General features: G+C 37.8%; 1 protein-coding gene across 3 annotated transcripts in view; it reads left to right on the top strand.

The window, feature by feature from the left end:
- Nucleotides 1–21,820, top strand: part of NID2 (nidogen 2) — a 74,842-nt gene that overhangs the window by 48,675 nt on the left and 4,347 nt on the right. For all 3 annotated transcript variants that reach the window (XM_043983497.1, XM_043983495.1, XM_043983496.1), the window contains 5 exons: nt 2,141–2,260; nt 8,160–8,381; nt 9,516–9,685; nt 12,402–12,531; nt 13,550–13,721. In XM_043983497.1, coding sequence (XP_043839432.1) covers nt 2,141–2,260; nt 8,160–8,381; nt 9,516–9,685; nt 12,402–12,531; nt 13,550–13,721 — 814 coding nt within the window. The remainder of the gene's footprint in view (nt 1–2,140; nt 2,261–8,159; nt 8,382–9,515; nt 9,686–12,401; nt 12,532–13,549; nt 13,722–21,820) is intronic.

Below are 21,820 nucleotides of genomic sequence, written 5' to 3'. Positions count from 1 at the left end.
TAAACTGTTTAGGTTCCTACATGGGAAGATGATACTTATAATTCTTAAGAACTAAAGGAAAATAATAAATGCCTGGAATGCTTTCCCTCCTCCTCTCTACCTACTGACTTCCTTGGCTTCCTTTTTATCCTAACTAAAAGCTTATCTTCTACAGGAAGCATTTCCTAAGCCCTCTTCATCCTAGCATCATCCTTCTATTAATTATTTCCCTATTTTTTGCTGTATTATTTATGCATACTTATTGTTTCTCCCATGGTAACTGCTTAATCAATGTTAAATGATTGAGTTTAAGGAAGGTCTAAACCCAAAGTGTGGCTATGACAATGGAAGAAAGTGGAGAAATTTAGAGGATAGAGTAAACATAAATTGGAAAGTAATTCATAAGGGGGAAGAAAGGGTTAAAAAGTTTTGCTCTATTCTATAGGAATAGATTTTGCAATCTAGCTATCAACTCAGGACCATGATTTTTCTTATCCACTGAATGTGTACACTAGAACATATCTGTAGTGCTTCTCTGGGAGAATTTCTGTTCCTAAATCATATAAAACAACTGGTTAACACAGAATCTCAGAATTAGAAGGAACGTCAGAAACAAAAAAATCAAACACCTAGTTAATAATTCCTTCCATACACATCAGACATTTAATCATCAGGTTATTTAATCTTTCCATTAAGAAGGAAGTGCTGGAAAACACAAAGCTGCCTCTCCATAATTGTCATGATTCATGACATAATTCCCTTCAGATTTGAATATAACAACCCCCCTAAGAGAAAATAGTTCACTGGTGAGATCAGAATTCTTCACACTGTGAGCTGTAGCTACATTGCTGAAAATCAGCTATAAGAAGTGCTTCTCAGAAGCAAAATAAATGTATCTCTTATCTCAGAAGATCCTACTTCCTGTCTTTGTCTTGCTATCAGCATCTATATTGGGGAAAATCTTTAATTTCCTTCTCATTAACTGAAATCTGTTTTTAATAATCTTACTTTTTTAGGTCTATGAACAATTATTTCCAGACCCAAGGGGTCAGGGTGTGTATAGGGTAGTAGGGGGAGACTATTGATTAGGGAAATGCAAATTAAAACAACTCAAGATACCACCCCACACCTATCATATTATCTAATATGATAGAAAAGGAAAATAATAAATGTTGGAATTTTGAAAAGAAGTATTTGAAACATCCCTACAAAGAAAACTAAACATGAGCAATATTTTACTTAACATACAGATTTTCCAATACTATTGAAAAGTGCCCATTTCTATCTTATTGGTTTGATTTAGAGCAGGAAACTTGTAGAGGTTTATATAAAACAAACAAAACTCTAGAACAGAGTTTCTTTACCATTTTTGTGTATCTGGAAACCCCTCCTTAGAATAATATTTTTGAATTCACAAAATATATTATATTACAAAGGAAACCAATTATATTTAAAGATTTAATTTTTTTCTCATACATTGCTTTAAGATTCCAGGTTAAAAATCCCTGTTCTAGAAATATAGTATCTCTTTCCTGTGTGACAAATGTAGGATCTGGTCCTCATAGTGTCCTCATAATTCTAACTTGACTAACCTCTGATTTCTTATGAGTTAACATTTGGTACATGTTGCAGCATCTTACAGCTTTTATTTCTCTAGGAACAGTATTTAGTCTACCTTAAAATATCTCCTGCCAGTTATTTTGGATTCTTTAAAATCATATTTCTAAAGAAACTCTGAAGTTTCCATGAGGTGATACAGTGGAAAGGAAGACCTGACAAGTCCAGCTGCAGACATTTCCAACTATGTGACGCTGGGAAAGTCACTTAATTTGCTGTCTACCTCCCTTTCCTCACCTGTAAAATGGGGCTCATAACAGTACCCATCTCAGAGGCTTGTTGTGAGGATCAAATGAAATAATATTTGTAAATCCTGGCACATATAAATGCTTTTGTGCTTCCCTTCCAAGTCAGGTCCATATATATTGGGGTCACAGCTCAGTTTACTACTTATGTGACCTTGGACAAGAAACTGGACCATAAAATAGTTGAAGATGGTCTCTGAGGTCCTTTCCAGCACTAGACTATCTTGCAAATAATATACAATAAAGTCATGATTTTTCCCCCTTTTCTCTTTGCTCCTTCCCATTCCTAATGTCTGTAGATGTTGATGAATGTATAGAAGAAAGATGTCACCCCGCTGCCACCTGCCATAATATCCCTGGCTCCTTCTCCTGCCACTGTCAACATGGCTACCGTGGGGATGGATTTCAGTGTTCTCCTGGTAAGACATCAAGGACTGGAGGAGCTCTGAACTATTAAACTTACAGTTTCTTTTATGACATTCTAGACACTCTCCATTGATAAAGACCTGATGCCTTAGAGTGAAGATTATACAAACCCTTGCATTCTTTATATTTGTTTTATTGAATTGAAATGGTATAATTTTGTGATTTTATAGACTGCTTCCTTTATTCTCCTTAAATTAGCTTATAATTTAGCTACACTGTCAAAATCTTTAATCTATCATTTTACATTGTTATATATGATATTAAATATATCATATTATATCAAGTAAGTAGGCAACCTATCATCAAAAAAACATTTACTGTATTTCAACTATGTTCCAAGCAGTCTAAGAATACAAGGAAAAATGGAACTATCTCTGCCCTCAAGGAACTTATCAGGGTAAACAACGTGTGTGTGTGTGTGTGTGTGTGTGTATAATAAATACAAGTTAATTTGGAGGAGAAGACACTAGAAGTTGGATTCAATAGGGAGGGCTTTGTGTAAATGGTAGCATTTGTGCTGGATTTTAAGGGAATTTAAGAGGCATAAGTGAAAGAAAGACTGCATTCTAGGAAAGAGTGTAAAGACTGACTTCCTGTTGTATGTGAGGAAAAATAAGAAATTAGTCAATAAACATATATTAAGCACTAATTATGTGCTATTCACTGTGCTAAGTTCTGGGGATGCATAAAGGGACAAAAAACAGATGTTGCCCTCAAGAAGTTCACAGTATAACCAGAGAAACAACAAGCAAACAAACACAAAAAAGCTATATAGAGATGGAGGCAGCTAGGTGGTATATTGGATAGAATGTCAGGCCTGGAGTCAGTAACACCTGAGTTCACATCTGGCCTGTGTGACCCTGGGAAAGTAATTTAACTGTGTTTGCCTGAGTTTCTTCATCTATTAAATGAGCTGGAGAAGGAAATGGCAAACCACTCCAATATTGTTACCAAGAAAATCCCAAAAGGAATCATGAAGAGTTGGATATGACTGAAAAGAACTAAACAACAACAAAGAGATGATGTATCTTAATCATGAAACAGCCAGAAAGCCAGTGTCACTGGATCAGAGCATACATGGAAAAGAGTAAGATATAAGAACACTAGAAAAGTAGGAGGGGCTAGGTTATGAAGAATTTTAAATTCTAAATGGAGGATTTTGGATTTTGTCCTGGAGGAAATAGGGAGCCGTTAGAGTTACTGTATAGGGGGAATGATATGGTCAGACTTATGCTATAGGGAAATAATTTCGGAGGATGATAGCTGAGTGGAGAAAGACTTGAGGCAGGCAAACCCACCATCATGCTGATTCAGCAGTTCAGGTATGAGGTGATGAGGGCTTTCATCAGAGTGGTGACACTGTAAGAAGAGAGAAGGGGGCATATTCAAGATTAGGGGCAAAGGTGAAATCAACAAGCCCTGGCAATAGATTGTATTTGGACATTGGGAGGAGGGGAGAAGACAGTGAAAGATGACACCTATGTTGAGATCCTGATATAGATTTCTCAGTGCTACCCTAGACCCAACAAAACCCCAAATGAGTCAGACACAACTGAAAAATGGCTGAACAAATCCACTTATGCACATGCATAATGTGTATTGGAATGATTGGAATGACACCACCTGCTGGAGAGCTACTGTGGGAAAGCTCCACCATGAGGAGAAGGTGTCTGAGGGCAAGCCATGTAGTCAGTTCCTTGGTGTCAGGAAGTGATGACTGTCTATCAAAGTTACCAACCAATCAACTTGAGGAACCTCCCATTTCTGGGAGGAGGACACAAAGTAGGAAGCGGACGCTGGCAGAGGGGTTGTTCCTCTTTTTGTTCCTGACCTCGCTGTGGCGGGTTGGATGATGGGTCTCTTAGAAATAGTTAGATTTTTACCTTTCTCTCTTATCCTAATGCTCTTTAATAAATACTTAAACACTTAAATACTCTTGCTAAAGCTTATAATTTATTGGCGACTACTCATTAGAGTTTATATAGTATAGCTGGAATTTTAGCCCTTATAGTATATATATAAATATAATACATATTTGTACATATCGAATGTGTATTGTGTATGTATATACATGATATATAATACCCTATTCCTCACCCTATTACTCAATTCCTTACTATCTCATTCTCATCCCTGTCAATTCTTCCACCCCAAAGTGTCGCTCTAACTCCATTCAGCCCTTCCACTGTGCCTATAGGCACCAAACTTCTCTTCATCTTAAATATATTCCTTTCCTACTCCTTCCATTTTTTAGTTCTGATTGAAAACTTCCTTCTCCCTGATGAAAAAGCATCCCTGGACATTCTTTCCAATACTGGCTGCACCTTCAACCATTCTCCTTGGCTTATTAGTCAAGGCAAGAGTCCTCCCTATTCCCCTATCACTAAGTAAGCCCTCTTCCTTTGAGATCCAAGCTATTAATATTTACAGTCAAAATATTGGTGGCTGTTGTCAGCAGACCCTGAGGTTATATTCCCCATCCTTCCTCAATGAGTTTGGTAACTGAATTACAATTTTTTTCTCCTCCCCAACTTCTTCCTTCCTACTAGGTGACTTCAACAAACATATTGATTCTCCTTCAAATACCCTAATTACTCAATTTCTCAACCTACTAACCACTCATGAGCATCTCACCTCAGCTATACACAAAGATGGTTATTTCCTTAATCTTGTCATTTCTCACAAATGTTCAAGAATTCTGAAATCCCCTTATCAGACCATAATCTATTGGCTTTTCATCTGTCCTTCTGCCTTTTCTGACATATCTTCATCCATATCATGACCTCTAATCCCTTGACAGCTCAATTCTTTCCCAGTATATATCTCCTTTTTTTTTTTATAACTTTTTTTTTTAACAGGGCAATGAGGGTTAAGTGACTTGCCCAGGGTCACACAGCTAGTGTCAAGTGTCTGAGGCCGGATTTGAAGTCAGGTACTCCTGAATCCAAGGCCAGTGCTTTATCCACTGAGCCACCTAGCTGCCCCTATATCTCCTTTTCAATAGCCACTCTGTCCTTTTATTCCCATCTTGATTCCTTGGTGAATCAGTACAACAGTGATATCCTACCTTGAATCTCTAACCCTCTTATCACATCACCAGTTATGCCCACCTGAATTCAGACTTGGATCACTCTAACAATTTGTCACCTTTTTTTCTACACACATGCTGCTAAATAAAGGTGGAGAAAATAAAACAACTGTTAGGACTGGGAACACTACAAATTTATGTTACATAATATCAACTGGATCCTCATAACTACAAGTCAATTCTACCATAACTCCCTTATCAACTCACTATCCCATTCTTCACAGTGTCTATTGCCATCCCTCCCCAGACCTCCCCTCCCCCCACTCTCAGCTGAGAACATTGCCTCATGCTTTACAATAAAAAAAAAAATGAGTCTATTCACCTTGAATTCCCTTTTCTTCATCTCCTATTACTCAAGTGCCTTCTGCTTCACTTTTGTCTCACATGATGAAGTGGCCTTAGTTCTTAATCCTTAATCTCTTTAGGTTTTCAGGCTTGGTTTTCTTCCTACCTACCTTCTCTATTTCCTTTACTGACTCCTCCAAATCTACCCTAACTGTAGGTGTCTCTCTCAAGTTCTGACCTGAGCCTTCTCTTTTCCCTTTCCTCTTTTTCTCTTCATACTACTTCACTTAGTGGGGTAGCTAGATGGTACAGTGGATAAAGTGCTGACCCTGGAGTCAAGAAGACCTGAATTGAAATCTCACCAGACACTTACTAGTTGTATGACCCCAAGTCATTTAACCCCAATTGACTCAAAACATCCAGGGCACTCTCTAGTCATCCAGATAGGCAGGCAGACAGACAGACAGACAGATATCAGGACTAGAGACATGTATGTATGTGTGTGTATGTATCTTGCAACTAGACCCAGATGTCTCTGGAAGAGAGATGAGGTTGGTGACCTCCTTTAAATCCAATTCAGTGCAAGTCATGACATCACACCGATGTCATGGTCCTCTTCAAGAACGAAAGACAAAAAACAACAACACCTTCACTTAGTGATCTAATCAGCTCTTATGGATTTAACTACCACGTCTATACTTAGGATTCTCAAATCCATGGTTCCTGCCCCAATCTTTCTGCTGATGACCTCCAATCTTATTTCTTGAACTGCCTTTCAGACATCTTGCACTGGATGCCCAGTAGACATCTTGAACTAAACATGTCCAAAACAGAACTCATCTATATTTTCTATTTCTGTAGAAGGGAACACCAAACTCACAGTCCCTCAGGCTTATAACCTAGGAGTCTTCCTAGATTCCTCATTCACTCACACCCCCCACCATATCCAAGCTGTTACCAAAGGCTGTTGATTTCACCTTTGCTATATCTCTTGAGTACACTTCCTTCTCTCCTCTGACTCTATCACCATGCTAGTTCAGGCCCTCATCACCTTGATTATTGTAGAAGTTTGCTGGTGGATCTGCCTGTCTCAAGTCTTTTCCCATTCCAATCCGTCCTCCATTCAGTCACTAAAGTGACTTCCCAAAAGGCAAGTCTAATCATTTCATATCCCCACTCCCACCCAACAAACTCCACTTGGCTTCCTATCACCTCCAGGATCAAATACAAAATTCTTTGTTTGGCATTTGAAGTCCTTCATAACTTAGCTTCCTCCTACCTTTCCAGTCTTTTTATGCTTTACTCCCTGACAAGTGTTCTTTGATCTAGTGACACTGGTCACAAACAAGACACTATTTCTTGGCTCCAGGAATTCTCTCTGGCTATGCCTGGAATGTTCTCCCTCTTCTGTTCCAACCACTGAACTCCTTTCCCTCCTTTAAATTCCAACTAAAGTCTTACCCTCTACAGGAAACCTTTCCCAATCCCTCCTAATTCCATCTCTTAATTACTTCTTATTTATCCTATATATTGCTTTGTATATATCAATTTGCATATTCTCCCCATTAGATTGTAAGATTCTTGAAGGGAAGGATTGTTTTTTATCAATTTTTGTATTCCCAGTGCTTAGCACAGTGCTTGACACATAGTAGGTGCTTGATAAATGTTTATTTATTGGCATATGTATCTATGCATATATTTTATATATTGTAAAATATAAAGTATAAACTTATGTTGTTATGTTATAACATAACATATACATATATGTATAAATTTGTATTTATACATGTACTATTTTCATGTATAAATAGCCTACTTGGTATTGTAATTATTTCTGTATATAGTATATAGTAAGGTCCATGAAGGCAAAAACCATGTCTAATTTAATCTTTTTATCACCCCAGAACCTAGAACAATGTTACATATATTGCAAGGATACATGTTACTGAATTTAATTACATTATTAAACAATTTTAATAATTATTTATTGTTAATTTATTCTTATATTTGAATTTAATTAATTAAAATTAAAATTAATTAAGCCTTTCAAATCAGATTGAATTCATTTCCTGAGTGAAAATCTATATTGATGCATCATCAAATAGATAAATCTGGAGGGGAAGAGTGACTGGATTGTGCCTGAGTGGAGAGATTTTGGGGAAAAGAATAAGAATCCTGTGGATCTGTATCTCTTTCAGCCTCAGAGTTCTTCTTAGGAAAATTCCTTTATCCTGGTTTGAGCATGTATCCCTTTTTGTTTGCTTATCATTGAGCCCCAATAACAAATACTTGAGGAAAAATAGTGAACATGGTTATCTTTTACTTCATGTTGAAATGGTGCTTTCTGTGGTAACTTTGGAAGCTCTTATAGTGAACTCTGGCCCAGGAATGAGGATTTGGCACCTAATTTTCTTTGTTAATTGAATATTTGGAAGATATGAGTGGAACTTGGGTTCAGGAGCATGTGCACTGAATTCTATACTTGGCCCTCAGTAAAAGACTTTTCTTTCTTACTTTAGAACCTACACAAGGACCACAAACAGTTTGTGAGCGCTGGAGGGAAAGTCTTCTGGAGCACTACAATGGCAGACCTCGGGAAGACCAGTATATTCCACAGTGTGATGAGTTTGGCCATTTTAACCCTTTGCAGTGTCATGGAAACAGCAACTATTGTTGGTGTGTGGATAAGGATGGCAGAGAGATTGAAGGAACTAGGTCACAGCCAGGCATCACTCCTGCATGTAAGAACCACCTAAGGATTCACTGTATGGCACATTGGGTTGGAAATATGAGGAAAAGCCATGATACTGATTAAACATTTTACTGAGTCCTAGGCTAGTTGTTCTCCAGGGAAAGAAAGTGCCTTAGATGAAGGGATAGCAGGAAAGGAAAAGGAAAAATCAATAAATTTGAGATAATAATTTATAATCTAGTCCACAGAATATTCAGGTAAACATTTGAGAGGCAAGTTGACAAAGTGAATCAGAGTCAGAAACACCCGCCTCTAATAGATACTGATTGTATGACTGAGCATGGATAAGTAAATCCCTTAAACTCTCAATTTTCCAGGAAATTCTCTAAAGCTATAAGATGCAACATAATTCTGATTTGCACTGGCAGGGAGAATTTCCTTACTGAGATTTCCTATACCAATAAAATCACAAGTCCAGACCCCACCTCTTCACACACCCCCATCCCCTGCCAAGATAAAATAAGATTTAATGTTTGTTTTCATTTTTAGTTTTTGTGATCAGAACATCTGGGATTTATGAAACCACATCGTCCTTTCCATTACCATTATTTTCTCCCTTTTCTCTTTGTCTCCCCAAGTAGCTCATGAAAAAAAATCTGCCTATCAAACTGGGCACCAAAACCCAAAGCTTATTTTTTTATTGTAAGATATTTTACATCTTTGTTTTCCTTCATATGAATAACAGGCAGATTTCCATAACATATTTTTTTTAAATCTCCTAGAAATCCAAATTTCATTTATTTAGTTAATAAACATTTTTATTTAAAGTTTTGAGTTTCAAATTTTATCCCTCCTTCCCTCCTTCCCCTCCCCCTCCCCCTCCCTAAAGTGGTAAGGAATCAGATATAGGTTATACTTGTGCAATTATGTAAAACATTCCTGTATTCCTTGTATAAGAAAACTTGAATAAAAGAAAAAATGAAATTATCAATATCAGTTTGTTCTTTGGAGGTGGATAGTATGCTTTATCATTAATCCTTTGGGACCAAATTTTATTTAAAAGAACATCTGGAGCACATCTGTTGGGTAAGGAGTCTTAGATTTTAGAGACTGTGATCTAGGGGAAACCGAATTCAACTAACTTTTCTTTTTCTTTGTCTCTTCTTTCTTCCTCCTATGGCAGGTATACCGAGCATTGCTCCGCCCACCATTCTGCCATCCCCACGTCCTGATGTGATACCACCATCTGTGGGCACATTCCTGCTCTATGCCCAGGGCCAACAGATTGGCTATCTGCCTCTCAATGGAACCAGGCTACAAAAAGAAACAGCCAAGACACTACTATCACTGCATGTAAAGTATATTCTTCAGGAGATACTTTTCTACTAGTATGCATAGCTTCTCTGCAGGCTTAAAGCCATGATGTGTTAAAAGTATTTTGTCCTGGCCCCCTTATGCAGAAGGAAAGGAAGTATAGGTTCCCTCTCATCCATACATGATGAAATTATTTCTGACGTGATATCACCCTAATTTTACCAAAGATAATTCTTCAGAGTTTTCAGGTGTAGAAAGAAGGACTTTAAAGGATTTAGGGTGAAAAATACTATCCACCTTCAGAGAAAGAATATGGTATGTCCCACTCAACATGAAGAAACCCAAATAGGAAATTGCAAAACACTACTAAAGCCATATAAGGGAAAGTGGGGTGCCTTATTAAGGAATCTCTCTGCAAAGATATCCTGGAAATTTACATGACAGACTCACCACCCACTTATTTTTACAACTTACTTGAAAAAACCCAAATCTAGGATCAATAGGAGCACTGTAGTTATCACCTTTCTGTTGCTTTGTTTTATCATCTTCACATCTCTAGTACCTATTCTAGGTCCTTTATTGGACAAGGAGTTTGTGTTAAACTTCTTATTACTGAAAAAGAGAGGAAACTAAACCTTCTTTGCTGGGGATGTTTTCTGATGCTGGTTCTATTTGGTTAAACTTTAGTTTAGGGTCAGGGAGAGCAGGGATTTAAGATTAGAAAATAATTATCACTACTAGTGCAGATTCTAGTATCTTAACAAGATTTCTCTAAAGAAAAAAAGTTGTAATTGCAGAAATTATTTTTATATACAGAAGAAGTCCGCTTATTTTAGTCAACTGCATTTAGTTGACTGAATTTCTGGGAATGTCTCTGAGAGGATAAGAAAAGTGAGGGAAAATTTTTTAACATGGAATTTGTAAGCACATCTTGAGAAATATGTACTTGAAGCATTCCTTCCTTAGAAATCTTAAAATTGGGGCAGCTAGGTGGCACAGTGGATAGAGCACAGGCCTTGGATTCAGGAGGTCCTGAGTTCAAATCTGGCCTTCGGCACCCAACACTTACTAGCTGTCTGACCCTGGGCAAGTCACTTAACTCCAATTGCCTCAACAAAAAAGAAAGAAAGAAAGAAAGAAAGAAAGAAAGAAAGAAAGAAAGAAAGAAAGAAAGAAAGAAAGAAAGAAAGAAAGAAAGAAATCTTAAAATTACTATGAAAATAGGTTTCAGTCTTGCAAATCATTCTCTTGGTTAACTATCTGGATTTAGATTCCTTGGACAATAGGCATTTAGGAGATTTTATTTTTATTTTTGTTTAAAGCTACAGTTGATCCCAAAGTCTCAGTACAAATTCAGGCAGTCCTGCAACTAACAAAGCTTGAACAGTTATTTTGTTGTTATTGTTCACTTAAATAAATCATATCCAAGGTTTGTTATGAAGGTAGAATTGACAGGTCTTGGCAAATTATTAAATGAAGAAGGGGAATGAGGAGAGAGAGAGAGATAAAATGAGATGAAGGTGATATTCAGTTTTCAAGCCTGGGTGACTGGATGACATCATAGCCTATGATACCCTCAATAACAATGATGATGATGATGATGATGATGAATTTCAAAAGAAGGTAGAATTTAGGGAGAAAGAGAATAAATTTAGTTTATATTGTTTAAAATGTCTATGGGACATACATTTTGTGATATTTAATAGGCAGTTAGAGACACAAGAGACTAGCAAAGATGTTAGGAATAGATGAATGGACCTGGGAATCATCTGCATATAAGATAATTGAATGCATGGCAGATCACCAAGGGAAATAGTATAGAGGGAGAAGAGAAGAGAGCCCAGGACAGAACTTTGAGGAACACCTGTGCAGATATGATCTGGATGGAGATCCAGTAAAACAAAACAAAACTGAGAAGCATCAGATAAGTAGGAGGAGAACCAGGAGAAGTCAATGTCACAAAAACCTAGAGATAAGAGCATAACTGGGAAAAAAGAGTGGTGAACAGTGTCAAAAGCTGTAGAGAGAATGTGTTATGAGAAAGGGCCATTTTATTTGTCATTTAAGAGATCATTGGGAACTTAAGAGAGAGACATTTCAATTGAAATTGTTCATTGTTGATGCCCTTTTCAAAGTTTAGCCACAAAAAAGGAGAAAAAATAAGGGGCAATGGTTATGGTGATGAAAGATCAGTGGATCAAAGGAAGGATTTTTGAGGATGGACAAGACATGAAAATGTTTGTAGATAGCAAAGAAGCTAGTTCAAAATTATCTAGACCTAATTCCAGAGCAGCTCACAGCTGAAACAACAGAAAATATCATAAAGCCTGGAGGCTTTCTGTAAGGGGTTTTAGTAAGTAAAGGGTTGTATACAATTTAACATCCATCAGGCAGAGCTGACTTGGGCTATTTCTCAGGTAATAAAATACAATTGTGCCACTGGTCCTAGAAGGCAAAATGAAGAACAATTAAGGTAAGCTTTAAAGCAGATTTGGGTTTTAGGTAAAGAAAAACTTTCCTAACCATATAGAGCTATCCAAAAGTAGAATGGGCTACCTCATGAAATAGTGTGTTCTGTTTCACTGAAGGTCTTCAAACAAAGGCTATATTGTTGGGGTGTTAGAGATTCTGTGATTCTATGACCACAGGGCAGAGCAGCACTGTTTGAGTAAAATGAATAAAAATTTTCAGCTAAAAATGAATAAAAGCAAACACATAATTCCTAATTATTTTTCTTCTGTTTTGTTTTTCAAAGGGTTCTATTGTTGTAGGGATAGACTATGATTGCCAGGAGAAAATGGTGTACTGGACAGATGTTGCTGGGAGGGTAATCAGCCGGGCCAGTCTCGAATTAGGCAATGAGCCCGAAATTGTCATCAGTTCAGGTAAATAGTGGTGGCAATTAGCACAAAACAACATTTCAAATTTGATTTCCCATTATTTTCAGGTTATTTGACTATTTTGTGCCTGTCTTCCTATTTCCTCTCTCATAGTTAACACCATCTAACATCGAACAACAATGGTTGAATTGTACATGTCTATAAAGTTGCCCAAAATGCAAGCCCTTTTCTAATAATCATGATCTAACATGTGCCACACGAGGGTTAGGAAGGTCCTTTGAGTATCAGCAAAGTAATCACTAAAGTAATAATGGTAATCCAGATTTTGGTGGTGGTTGTTAATTCTTGTTTACACTGGAATCCTCAATGCTTCCTTATTGTGCCTATGATCCTGTGACTTCTAATGTAAAAGAAAAACATTTTGAGGAGAATCAGGGGGTAAAGCACTGAGGAAAAAATGACCATGAAACAATTTTGTCACTATAATTGGCCTTGGTCATTTTCATGTTTACATTTTAAAAATTTTATCAGAGAGGATTAGGAAAACTGTGACAGGTCAACTTATTTAAACATATTCAGTGTTTCTTCAGTAATCAATTAATAATCAATGAGAATTTAATAAGTACTGGTACTATATACCAGACCCTATGCTGGGCTCTGATATGAAGGCAAAAATTAAATGATAGCTGATACTTACACGGTTTATTCTAATCTACATATAGTTTCATTTGATCCTCACAACTATCTTGCAGAACCATTTTCTGGATGAGGAAACCTGAAGCTCAGAAAGATTGTAACTTTCCCAATAGCATTGATCTACTGAGCATCTGAAGAAGGATTCTAACCCAGTATTCCTGATGCCAAGACATTATGCCATGCTGATCCTTTATTCTGTCAATTATCTCTGCCCCTCTGCTCCTCCAGATTTCTTCTATTAGTTTGGGTCTTGGGATTTTAACCATATTAGGATTCTTATTTGTAGTTGAAACATAGAAGGGATTCTCTGTGCTTCAAGTTCATTAACTATCCTAGTGTTTAAGATGTACCTTTGCTTCCTTTCTAGGACTGATGAGCCCAGAAGGACTTGCCATTGACTATTTCCATAGGACCATGTTCTGGACAGATAGCGGCCTTGATAAAATAGAGAGTGCCAAGTTGGATGGCTCAGAGCGCAAAGTTCTCTTTGACACTGATCTGGTGAATCCCCGAGCCATCACTGTGGATCCAATTAAAGGGTCAGTTTGATATTTTCTTAGTCTTCTCTATTGCTAAAGGACAATGTATTTATAAACACTTGAATCATAAACATAGTGTGAAAAGGGGAAGAGCAATAATTACAATGCACATTTCCATAGTTTTAAGCTTTTCATTCTTTTCATTCTGAACTATGTCTGCTTGATTTACTTCATACAAATATTATTCTACAGATGATAAAACTGATGACTTGTCCATGGTCATATAGTTTTTTCATGGCAGAAACAGGATTTGAACCCCAGTGTTTCTTCTAACCTTTTTTAGTTGAAAAAATACATTGCCAAGACCACATAAGAATTTGCCTCCATTAAATATACTCTGAATGTGTGTATGTGTGTGTTAATTCGTTGCCACTCAGTGGTGACTCAACTTAAAATCTTTTCCATTTTTTTTAGGTAAGATCAATTCACACATGAAAGTTTAAAAATTAGGGGGCAGCTAGGTGGCACACAGTAGATAGAGCACGGGCCCTGGATTCAGGAGGACCTGAGTTCAAATACAGACTCAGACACATGACACTTACTAGCTGTGTGACCCTGGGCAAGTCACTTAACCCTCATAGCCTTGTTAAAAAAAAGTTTAAAAATTAGTTTTCCAGTGATTTTTAGACTAGACAGGATATTTAACTCACTGAAGAAAATTGGTATACAGATCCTAATTCTGACACTTATAACCTATGTGACTTTGCATCACTTTGAGGCTCAGTTTCCCCACCTATAAAATAAGAGGGTTGGACTAGGTTGCCCCTTATATCTCTAGATATAAGATCCTATGATATATGGTCATAATAATTCTGTAAAACTTTTGCATTATTTAAATGATACTCCTACCAAACCAGGCTGGCTGGGTCCCACTAGTCCAGTGGAAATTTTAATATATACACTGTGTCCTGGTATCAAATCATGTAAGGAGAAGTCCAAGGGGCTAGCCTGTAGTGCTGCTCCTGCTTCATGGAGTTCACATAGTCTGGCATCTAAGTCCTGTATATAGGAAGCAACAGAGGTATCTTCCCCCCACCAATGATGTATATACTGGGGAAAAAGGTTTTGCTTGGATGGGAGGATGGCCAAAAAGCATCTCATAAGGTGATATATGTAGTTCTCCTCTTGGCCTGTTGAACAAATAGAACAGTGCCAAGGGTAGAACATCAGGCCACTTCAAGTGAGTTTCAGTGCACAATTTGCCAATCATGCTCTTAAGCTCTTTATTCATACTTTCTACCTGGGCTGATCTTTGTGGGTGGTAGAGTGTATGGAATTTTAGAGTTACTCCCTAGAAAGAGTAGATTTGGGATAGAACAGATTTAGTAAAATGTGTGCCTTGTCAGGATCAATGCGGGCGGGTGGACCAAATCAAGGAACAATCTCTTTAAGGGGGGTTTTGGCAACAAAGGCAGCTGTGGCTTGGGGGCTGGGTGAGTTGATCAACTACAACAAGACAAAACTTATAACTCCCTGCCTTAGGCATTGTAGATGCTCAAAAGGTATATATGCTAGAGGACACCCTCCATAAGCTTTAGCCCTGAAGGCATGTTGATTATAAGTCTGACAAACTAAACAACAGGCACAAACCCTAGAGGCCACATTACAATTCCTTGTGTACCAAAATGACCTTTTCTGTGAATAGATAGGCATATCTGATGGTAGAAGCTCCAGGGGGAGAAGCGGCTTCCCCTCTGGAGTCACCCAGACCCCATCGACTTCTTTAGCCTTGAATTTCTTTTTCCACTTCTCTACTTCAGACTTATCATAAGTAAGAGAAATGGAAACATCATCAGAAGAAGAAAGATTAAATACATATTCAAGGGCTTCCAAAGCAGCAAACTTAGCAGCAGTATCAGCTTGTTCATTCCCTTTTGAAACAGGGTTGCCTTTTCTGGTATGAGCAGGACAATGAACAATAGCTAAGGCAGATGGGAGTTTTAAGGCAGATAGGAGATCTTTAATAAATTCTCCATTAGCAGTAGCTTTGCCAGCAGAGGTTAAAAATCCGCTTTGCATCCAAAGCATGCCTACAGCATGGCAGACTCTAAATACATATCTAGAATCAATATAGATAGTAGCACTTTTTCCTCTGACTAGAGAACAGACTTGTGTGAAAGCCACAAGTTTAGCAGCCTGTGCACTAAGATGTGAAGACAGAGAAGCTGCCCAGATAGTATCATAATCAGAAACTACAGCAGCCCCAGTATAACAGGTACCCTCACATAAAAGATGAACCATCAGTATAGACAATAAAATCAGGGTTCTCTAAGGGTGTGTCAAAAAGATCATCAGGAGGTTTCTCAGCTATGTCATGTGCAGTCATGCAAAGGCTCCCCTGAGAGTGGCAGGTCAGGGAGCAGTGTTGTTGGGTTAAGGATTGTACAGTGCTTTAAAGTGATTCTCTCATTTCCTAGCAGGGTTACTTCAAATCTAATGAGCCTTTGATCTGAAAAAACCTGTGTCCTATGATGGAGTAAGAGAGCCTTAACTTCATGAGGGCATTGCGCAACTAGAGGGTTACCTAAGACCAGATCAGAGGCTTTTTCTACCAAAAGAGCAGTAGCCGCAACTGCCCTAAGGCAAGGTGGCACTCCAGCAGCTACAGAATCAAGTTGGGTAGAATAATAAGCTATTGGGTGCTAGACAGGTCCTAATTTTTGAGTCAGGACCCCAGAAGCTACTCCACATGCACAAAAAGAATAAAAGATTTACTCTAGTCTGGGAGTCCTAGTGCAGGTGCTGATAACAAGGCCCGTTTTAATTCTGTTATAGCTGAAAGATGTTGGGAATACAGCTGTAAAGGTTCTGGGACAGAATTTTTGGTTAGAGATGTAAAAGGCTTAGTAATTTCACCAAAAGAGGGTATCCATTGTCTACAATATCCAGCTGCTCCCAGAAAAGCCCTTAGCTGCTTCTTAGTAGAGGGAGCAGAGAGTTGTTGAATAGTCTGGATGCACTTAGGAGAGATGGATCAAGTGCCAGCAGACAAAACAAAACCCAAATATTCCACCCGAGGTAGACACCATTGTACTTTAGACTTAGAGACCTTATGGCCTCGTTTGTGCAACTCTAGTAACAAATGTCGTCTGTTTTCCTGGAAAATCTCAGCATTAGGTGCAGCCAGGAGTAAGTCACCTACATATTGGACTAATATGGAACCTTTAGGTTTGTCAAAGTCTCAATTATAGGAGAAATTCCCTCAATGGCTTCTCTAGGTAAGGGATATTGTGGAATGGATGGTGGTGGGCCATCTTTGGTCTTAATGGTAACAGGCACAGCAGATTTAAGGAGACCTACATCAGCAGAGAAGGAAGCCCATAGGGTCTCAGGAATATCAGAAGGGATTTCAATTGTATCCCCTACTTTTTCCTGAGTGTCTGAGATCAAAAGTGGTAATAAATGGACAGTATCTTCTGGCAATTCCAGGGAAATGCCACCATCTGGAGAACAATATATGGTTGTTCTAAGTTTACAAAGAAGGTCAAGACCTAATAGGTTTGCAGGAGAGTCTGGCATAAGTAGAAATGAATGTTCTACTGTTAATGGGCCCAGATTCACTATTCGAGGGGTTAATTTTGCAACTTATTGTGCTTTTCCTGAAACGCCAACTACATTTAGAGATCCAATAGATGTACATTCAGGGTCAGGTTTGCTCACTAGGACTGATCTTGAGGCTCCTGTATCTAACAAATAATCATAATAAGTATCTCCAACCCTAAGGGTTATGGGGAGTTCATGATTTTGGGGGGGTGAATGGACCTCTTGTGCCAACAAGAGGGCTAAAAATTTCAAGGTCTGGAAAGATAAAGTCTTCAGATTTTACTGTCCTGTCCCCTCCCCTGCACCATCAGTCCTCTATATCTCTCTGATCTGTATCCCTTTGAGAGGGTCTGTAACTGTTCTCATTTTGCTCCTTTACATCTCTCTGAAAAGACCTATAACTGTTTTGACCATGTTTGGTACCATGGATTCAAATTTTCTATTCTCCTGAGTATTTCTGTTGTACAGGCCCGAATTCTGCATTCATGGGCAACTAGGTGGTGCAGTGGATAAAGCACCGACCCTGGATTCAGGAAGACCTGAGTTCAAATCCAGCCTTAGACACTTGACACTTACTAACTGTGTGACCCTGGGCAAGTCATTTAACTTGCATTGCCCCACAAAAAATAAAATAAAATAAAATAAAATTTTGCTTTCATAATTCTTATTCCTTTTTTAAACTATCAAGGAACATCCTGCTCTGGTTCCATGTGATCTTGGGAATCCTCAATTTCTTTCTTTCTTTCTTTCATTCATTTTTTTGTTTATTTGTTTATTTTTGGCAGGGCAATGAGGGTTAAGTGACTTGCCCAGGGCTACACAGCTAGTAAGTGTCAAGTGTCTGAGGTCAGATTTGAACTCAGGTCCTCCTGAATCCAGGACCATTGCTTTACCCACTGCACCACCTAGCTGCTCCCAAATCCTCAATTTCTTATTCCTTATCAACTATCGATTGTTGTAATATCGTAGATGTCTGTACTTTAGTTGCTCTTTAAAGAGTTTTCTTCCTCCTGAGGTTTTTGGTAATTTTAATATTTTTCACTCATATTCCCCTATTGCTCACTTTTGACTAATTACCCTTTTAGTGGCAGTGGTTGGATGTCAAAGCTATCTCAACCTCCTCCCTCATCTCCAAGCTTCCTTGACTTCTTTCAGGTTTCAGCTCCCTATTACATATGGGATCAAATACAGATTCCTCTTACTGCTATTTAAAGTCCTTTACAGCCTGACTCCAACCTGTATTTTTAGGTTTTCTAGCTATTACTCTACTAAACTTGTTTTCTTGCCCATCCCTACACGACATTTCATTTGCTCTATTCATGCCTTTACCCAAGTTGTTCTCCATGCCCATCTCTTCTGTATTCTGCCTCTTAGAATCCCTAGTTTCCCCCAAAGCTAGCTCACATGTCATATTCCACTTTTTCTGATCCCCCTAGCTGCTAGCCCCTCTGTTTCCTAAATTATCTTTTATTTTATATAAATACACATTTTAAATGCATATATAGATTTTCTGATAAAATATAATCTTTTTAAATGCAAGGACTATTTTCATTTTTGCCTTTGTGCTTGACATATAGTAGACAATATAATAAATGCTTATTGAAAATGATTTACAGGGCATTTAGGTGGCAAAGTGGATAGAGCACTGGCTCTGGAGTCAGGAGGACCTGAGTTCAAATCCAGCCTCAGACACTTAACACTTACTATCTGTGTGACTCTGGGGCACTTAACCCCAATTGCCTCACCAAAAAAAAAAAAAAAAAAAAGGAAATGATTTACTTTCATGCAAGATCCACATAAAAACATTGATTCAATGGAATGCTTTCTTGAAATATGTAAACATAAAGAGTAATAGGTGAAGTTCTAGTCAGTTTTCTTGTAATATTTTTGACATGTTAGATTCTTCTGGAAAATTTAGAAGGGAAGTAGAGATTCCTCAACTTGAAAAATGAGGGGGGACAGCTAGGTGGCGCAGTGGATTCTGCTGGTCCTGGATTCAGGAGGACCTGAGTTCAAATCCAGACTCAGACACTTGACACTTACTAGCTGTGTGACCCTGGGCAAGTCACTTAATCCCCATTGCCCAGCAAAAAAAAAAAAAAGAAAAATGAGGGAATTGGATGAGTTTTTTATTGTCTCTTCCAAGTCTTCCATTCTAGGAATATCTGTGAATTAATCACAAAGAAGCTTTTAATGAAAACAAACACATAGATACAACATGGTACCTTCCTTGTTAGTCTTTAATTAGAAATTACTACTTAATCTTTCCAAAGTTTCCTACCCTATTCCATCCCAGATATGAATATAATATTTCTTTTGAACTCATTCAAAAGCTTCTAGTTTGTGTCAAAAGCTATTCTAGTCCAAGTTTACATATATTTTATAGCTTTGTACACATATTTTATGTATCATAATCCCCTGATTAGGCAGCCAGAAGTTTTTTTTTTAAATAAACATTTAAAGTTTTGAGTTCCAAATTTTATCCCTCCTTCCCTCCCTTCCTTCTCTCCTTCCCTGAGGTGGCAAGCATCAGATATATGTTATACATGTGCAGTTATGTAAAACATTACCATATTAGTCATTTTGTATAAGAAAACTTGAATAAAAGAAAAAAATGAAAGAGTAAAAAATAGCATGCTTCAGTCTGTGTTCAATCAATATCAGTTCTTTCTTTGGAGTTGGATAGTATGTTTCATCATTAGTCCTTTGGGATTGTCTTGGATCATTGTATTACTGAGATTAGTTGTCATTCACAGTTCTTCATCAACAATATTGCTGTTCAAATCCAGCCTCAGACACTTAACACTTACTAGCTGTGTGACCCTGGGCAAGTCACTTAACCCCAATATAAATAAACAAAACCCAATATCGCTGTTGCTGTGCACACCGTTCTGGACAGTCAGGGGTTTTAATTACCCCAATAAAAACATTTCATATTATAATCTTCCTTTCTCTTCCTGTAGTGCTGTCCTCTCACTATTAATTTTTTTTTAGTAGTTAGCATAAGGAATAAGTTGCTAAGCATCTCTCCTGTCAAGTTCCTAAATCCTACCTTACTATCCATAGAGCAGAAGAAGAAAATAGAGAATAGTTCATTTTACAGCTTGATGTCTTTCCTTTTCCTTCCTTCCTTCCTTCCTTCCTTGCCTTTATATCATCTCTTGCATATTCCCCCTTCTTTCCTCTGACACTTCCACCACTCTGGTCCAGGCTTTTGTCTCCTCATGCCTAGACCATTGAAACAATCTACCTGCCACAAATTTTCCCCACTCCAGTCCATCCTCCACTCAGCTGTCAAAGTGATTTTCCTAGTGTAAGTCTGACCAAGTCTACATGTCATCCCTGGCCCCCCTCCCCATATAAATTCCAGTGATTCCCCTATCACCTCCAGGATCAAATATAACATCTTCTGGTATTCAGTGTTTCATAACCTAGTTCCTCCCTACTTTTCCACTCATCTTATGCCTTGCATCCCATATACCCCCACCACACTATCCTTCTTTGCTGTTTCTTGAAGAAGACACATCTCACATTTTTATTGGCTTTCTGCCATGATTTTCCAGTCATGTTCTGGTTAAAGTTCTGATTCTTCAAGTTCAGATAAAATCTGAATTTCTACAGGAAACTTTCCCTGATCCCCCTCAATTCTAGTGCCTTCTCTATTGATTAGGTCTGATATATCCTGTATATATTGTTTGTACATAGTTATTTGTATGTTATAACCCCCATTGTCTTTCTTTGTATCCCTAGCAATTAGCACAGTGCCTGATACATAGCTGTTTATTGAATCAGTTAGTTTGATTTTCACTTTCTCCTAATAAGTCTTCAAATCTGCTTTATTAACTCTAAGCTTCTTTGCCTTCCATTTTGATTAATACCTAATTTTGCTATCAGTGCTTAATTTTATTCACTTTCCTATGCCACTAACCCATAAATTTGAGTTTATACGTCCTGTTAAAGGGACCAGATTTTATTCCAGTCACCAACCCATTTTTGAGTAATAAATTTGAAAACAAAAATTTTTTAAACTATAATTAAAGCACTATTGCTATCATATAGTTTGACCTTAAAACATTACTTGTGGGCGGCTAGGTGGCGCAGTGGATAAAGCAACAGCCCTGGATTCAATTCAAATCCGGCCTCAGACACTTGACACTTACTAGCAGTGTGACCCTGGGCAAGTCATTTAACCCCCATTGCCCCGCAAAAAAAAAAAATTAATAAATAAATAAAACATGTATAAAGTATGTTAGGCATACTTTTGTGTGCTTGGGCACTTTGTAAAGGTTCAAATAGAATTTCTCTAATGAAGGAAAGCCCTGCTCCAAAGGTCTGGAACTTTACAAACTAATAAGCATATACATTCTTGTCCACCACATCTCATGGAGCTATTAGAGTACTGAGTATCAGAAATAAAGGAATGATAAACCAAAATAAGGACCAAATAGTACTTAGGGTAAGCAACAAATGTCTCCTTCCTTTTCTGGTCCTTCATGGGTTTCTATAGCTATTGTATTCTTGGCCCTTGAAATAATAAAAAGTAGAATAGAGATTTG

The sequence above is a fragment of the Dromiciops gliroides genome, chromosome 2 (genome assembly GCF_019393635.1).
Source record: "Dromiciops gliroides isolate mDroGli1 chromosome 2, mDroGli1.pri, whole genome shotgun sequence".
NCBI classification, from domain to species: domain Eukaryota; kingdom Metazoa; phylum Chordata; class Mammalia; order Microbiotheria; family Microbiotheriidae; genus Dromiciops; species Dromiciops gliroides.
Note: the sequence above shows the minus strand (reverse complement) of the source record. Positions and strands in the feature narration are given on the sequence as shown.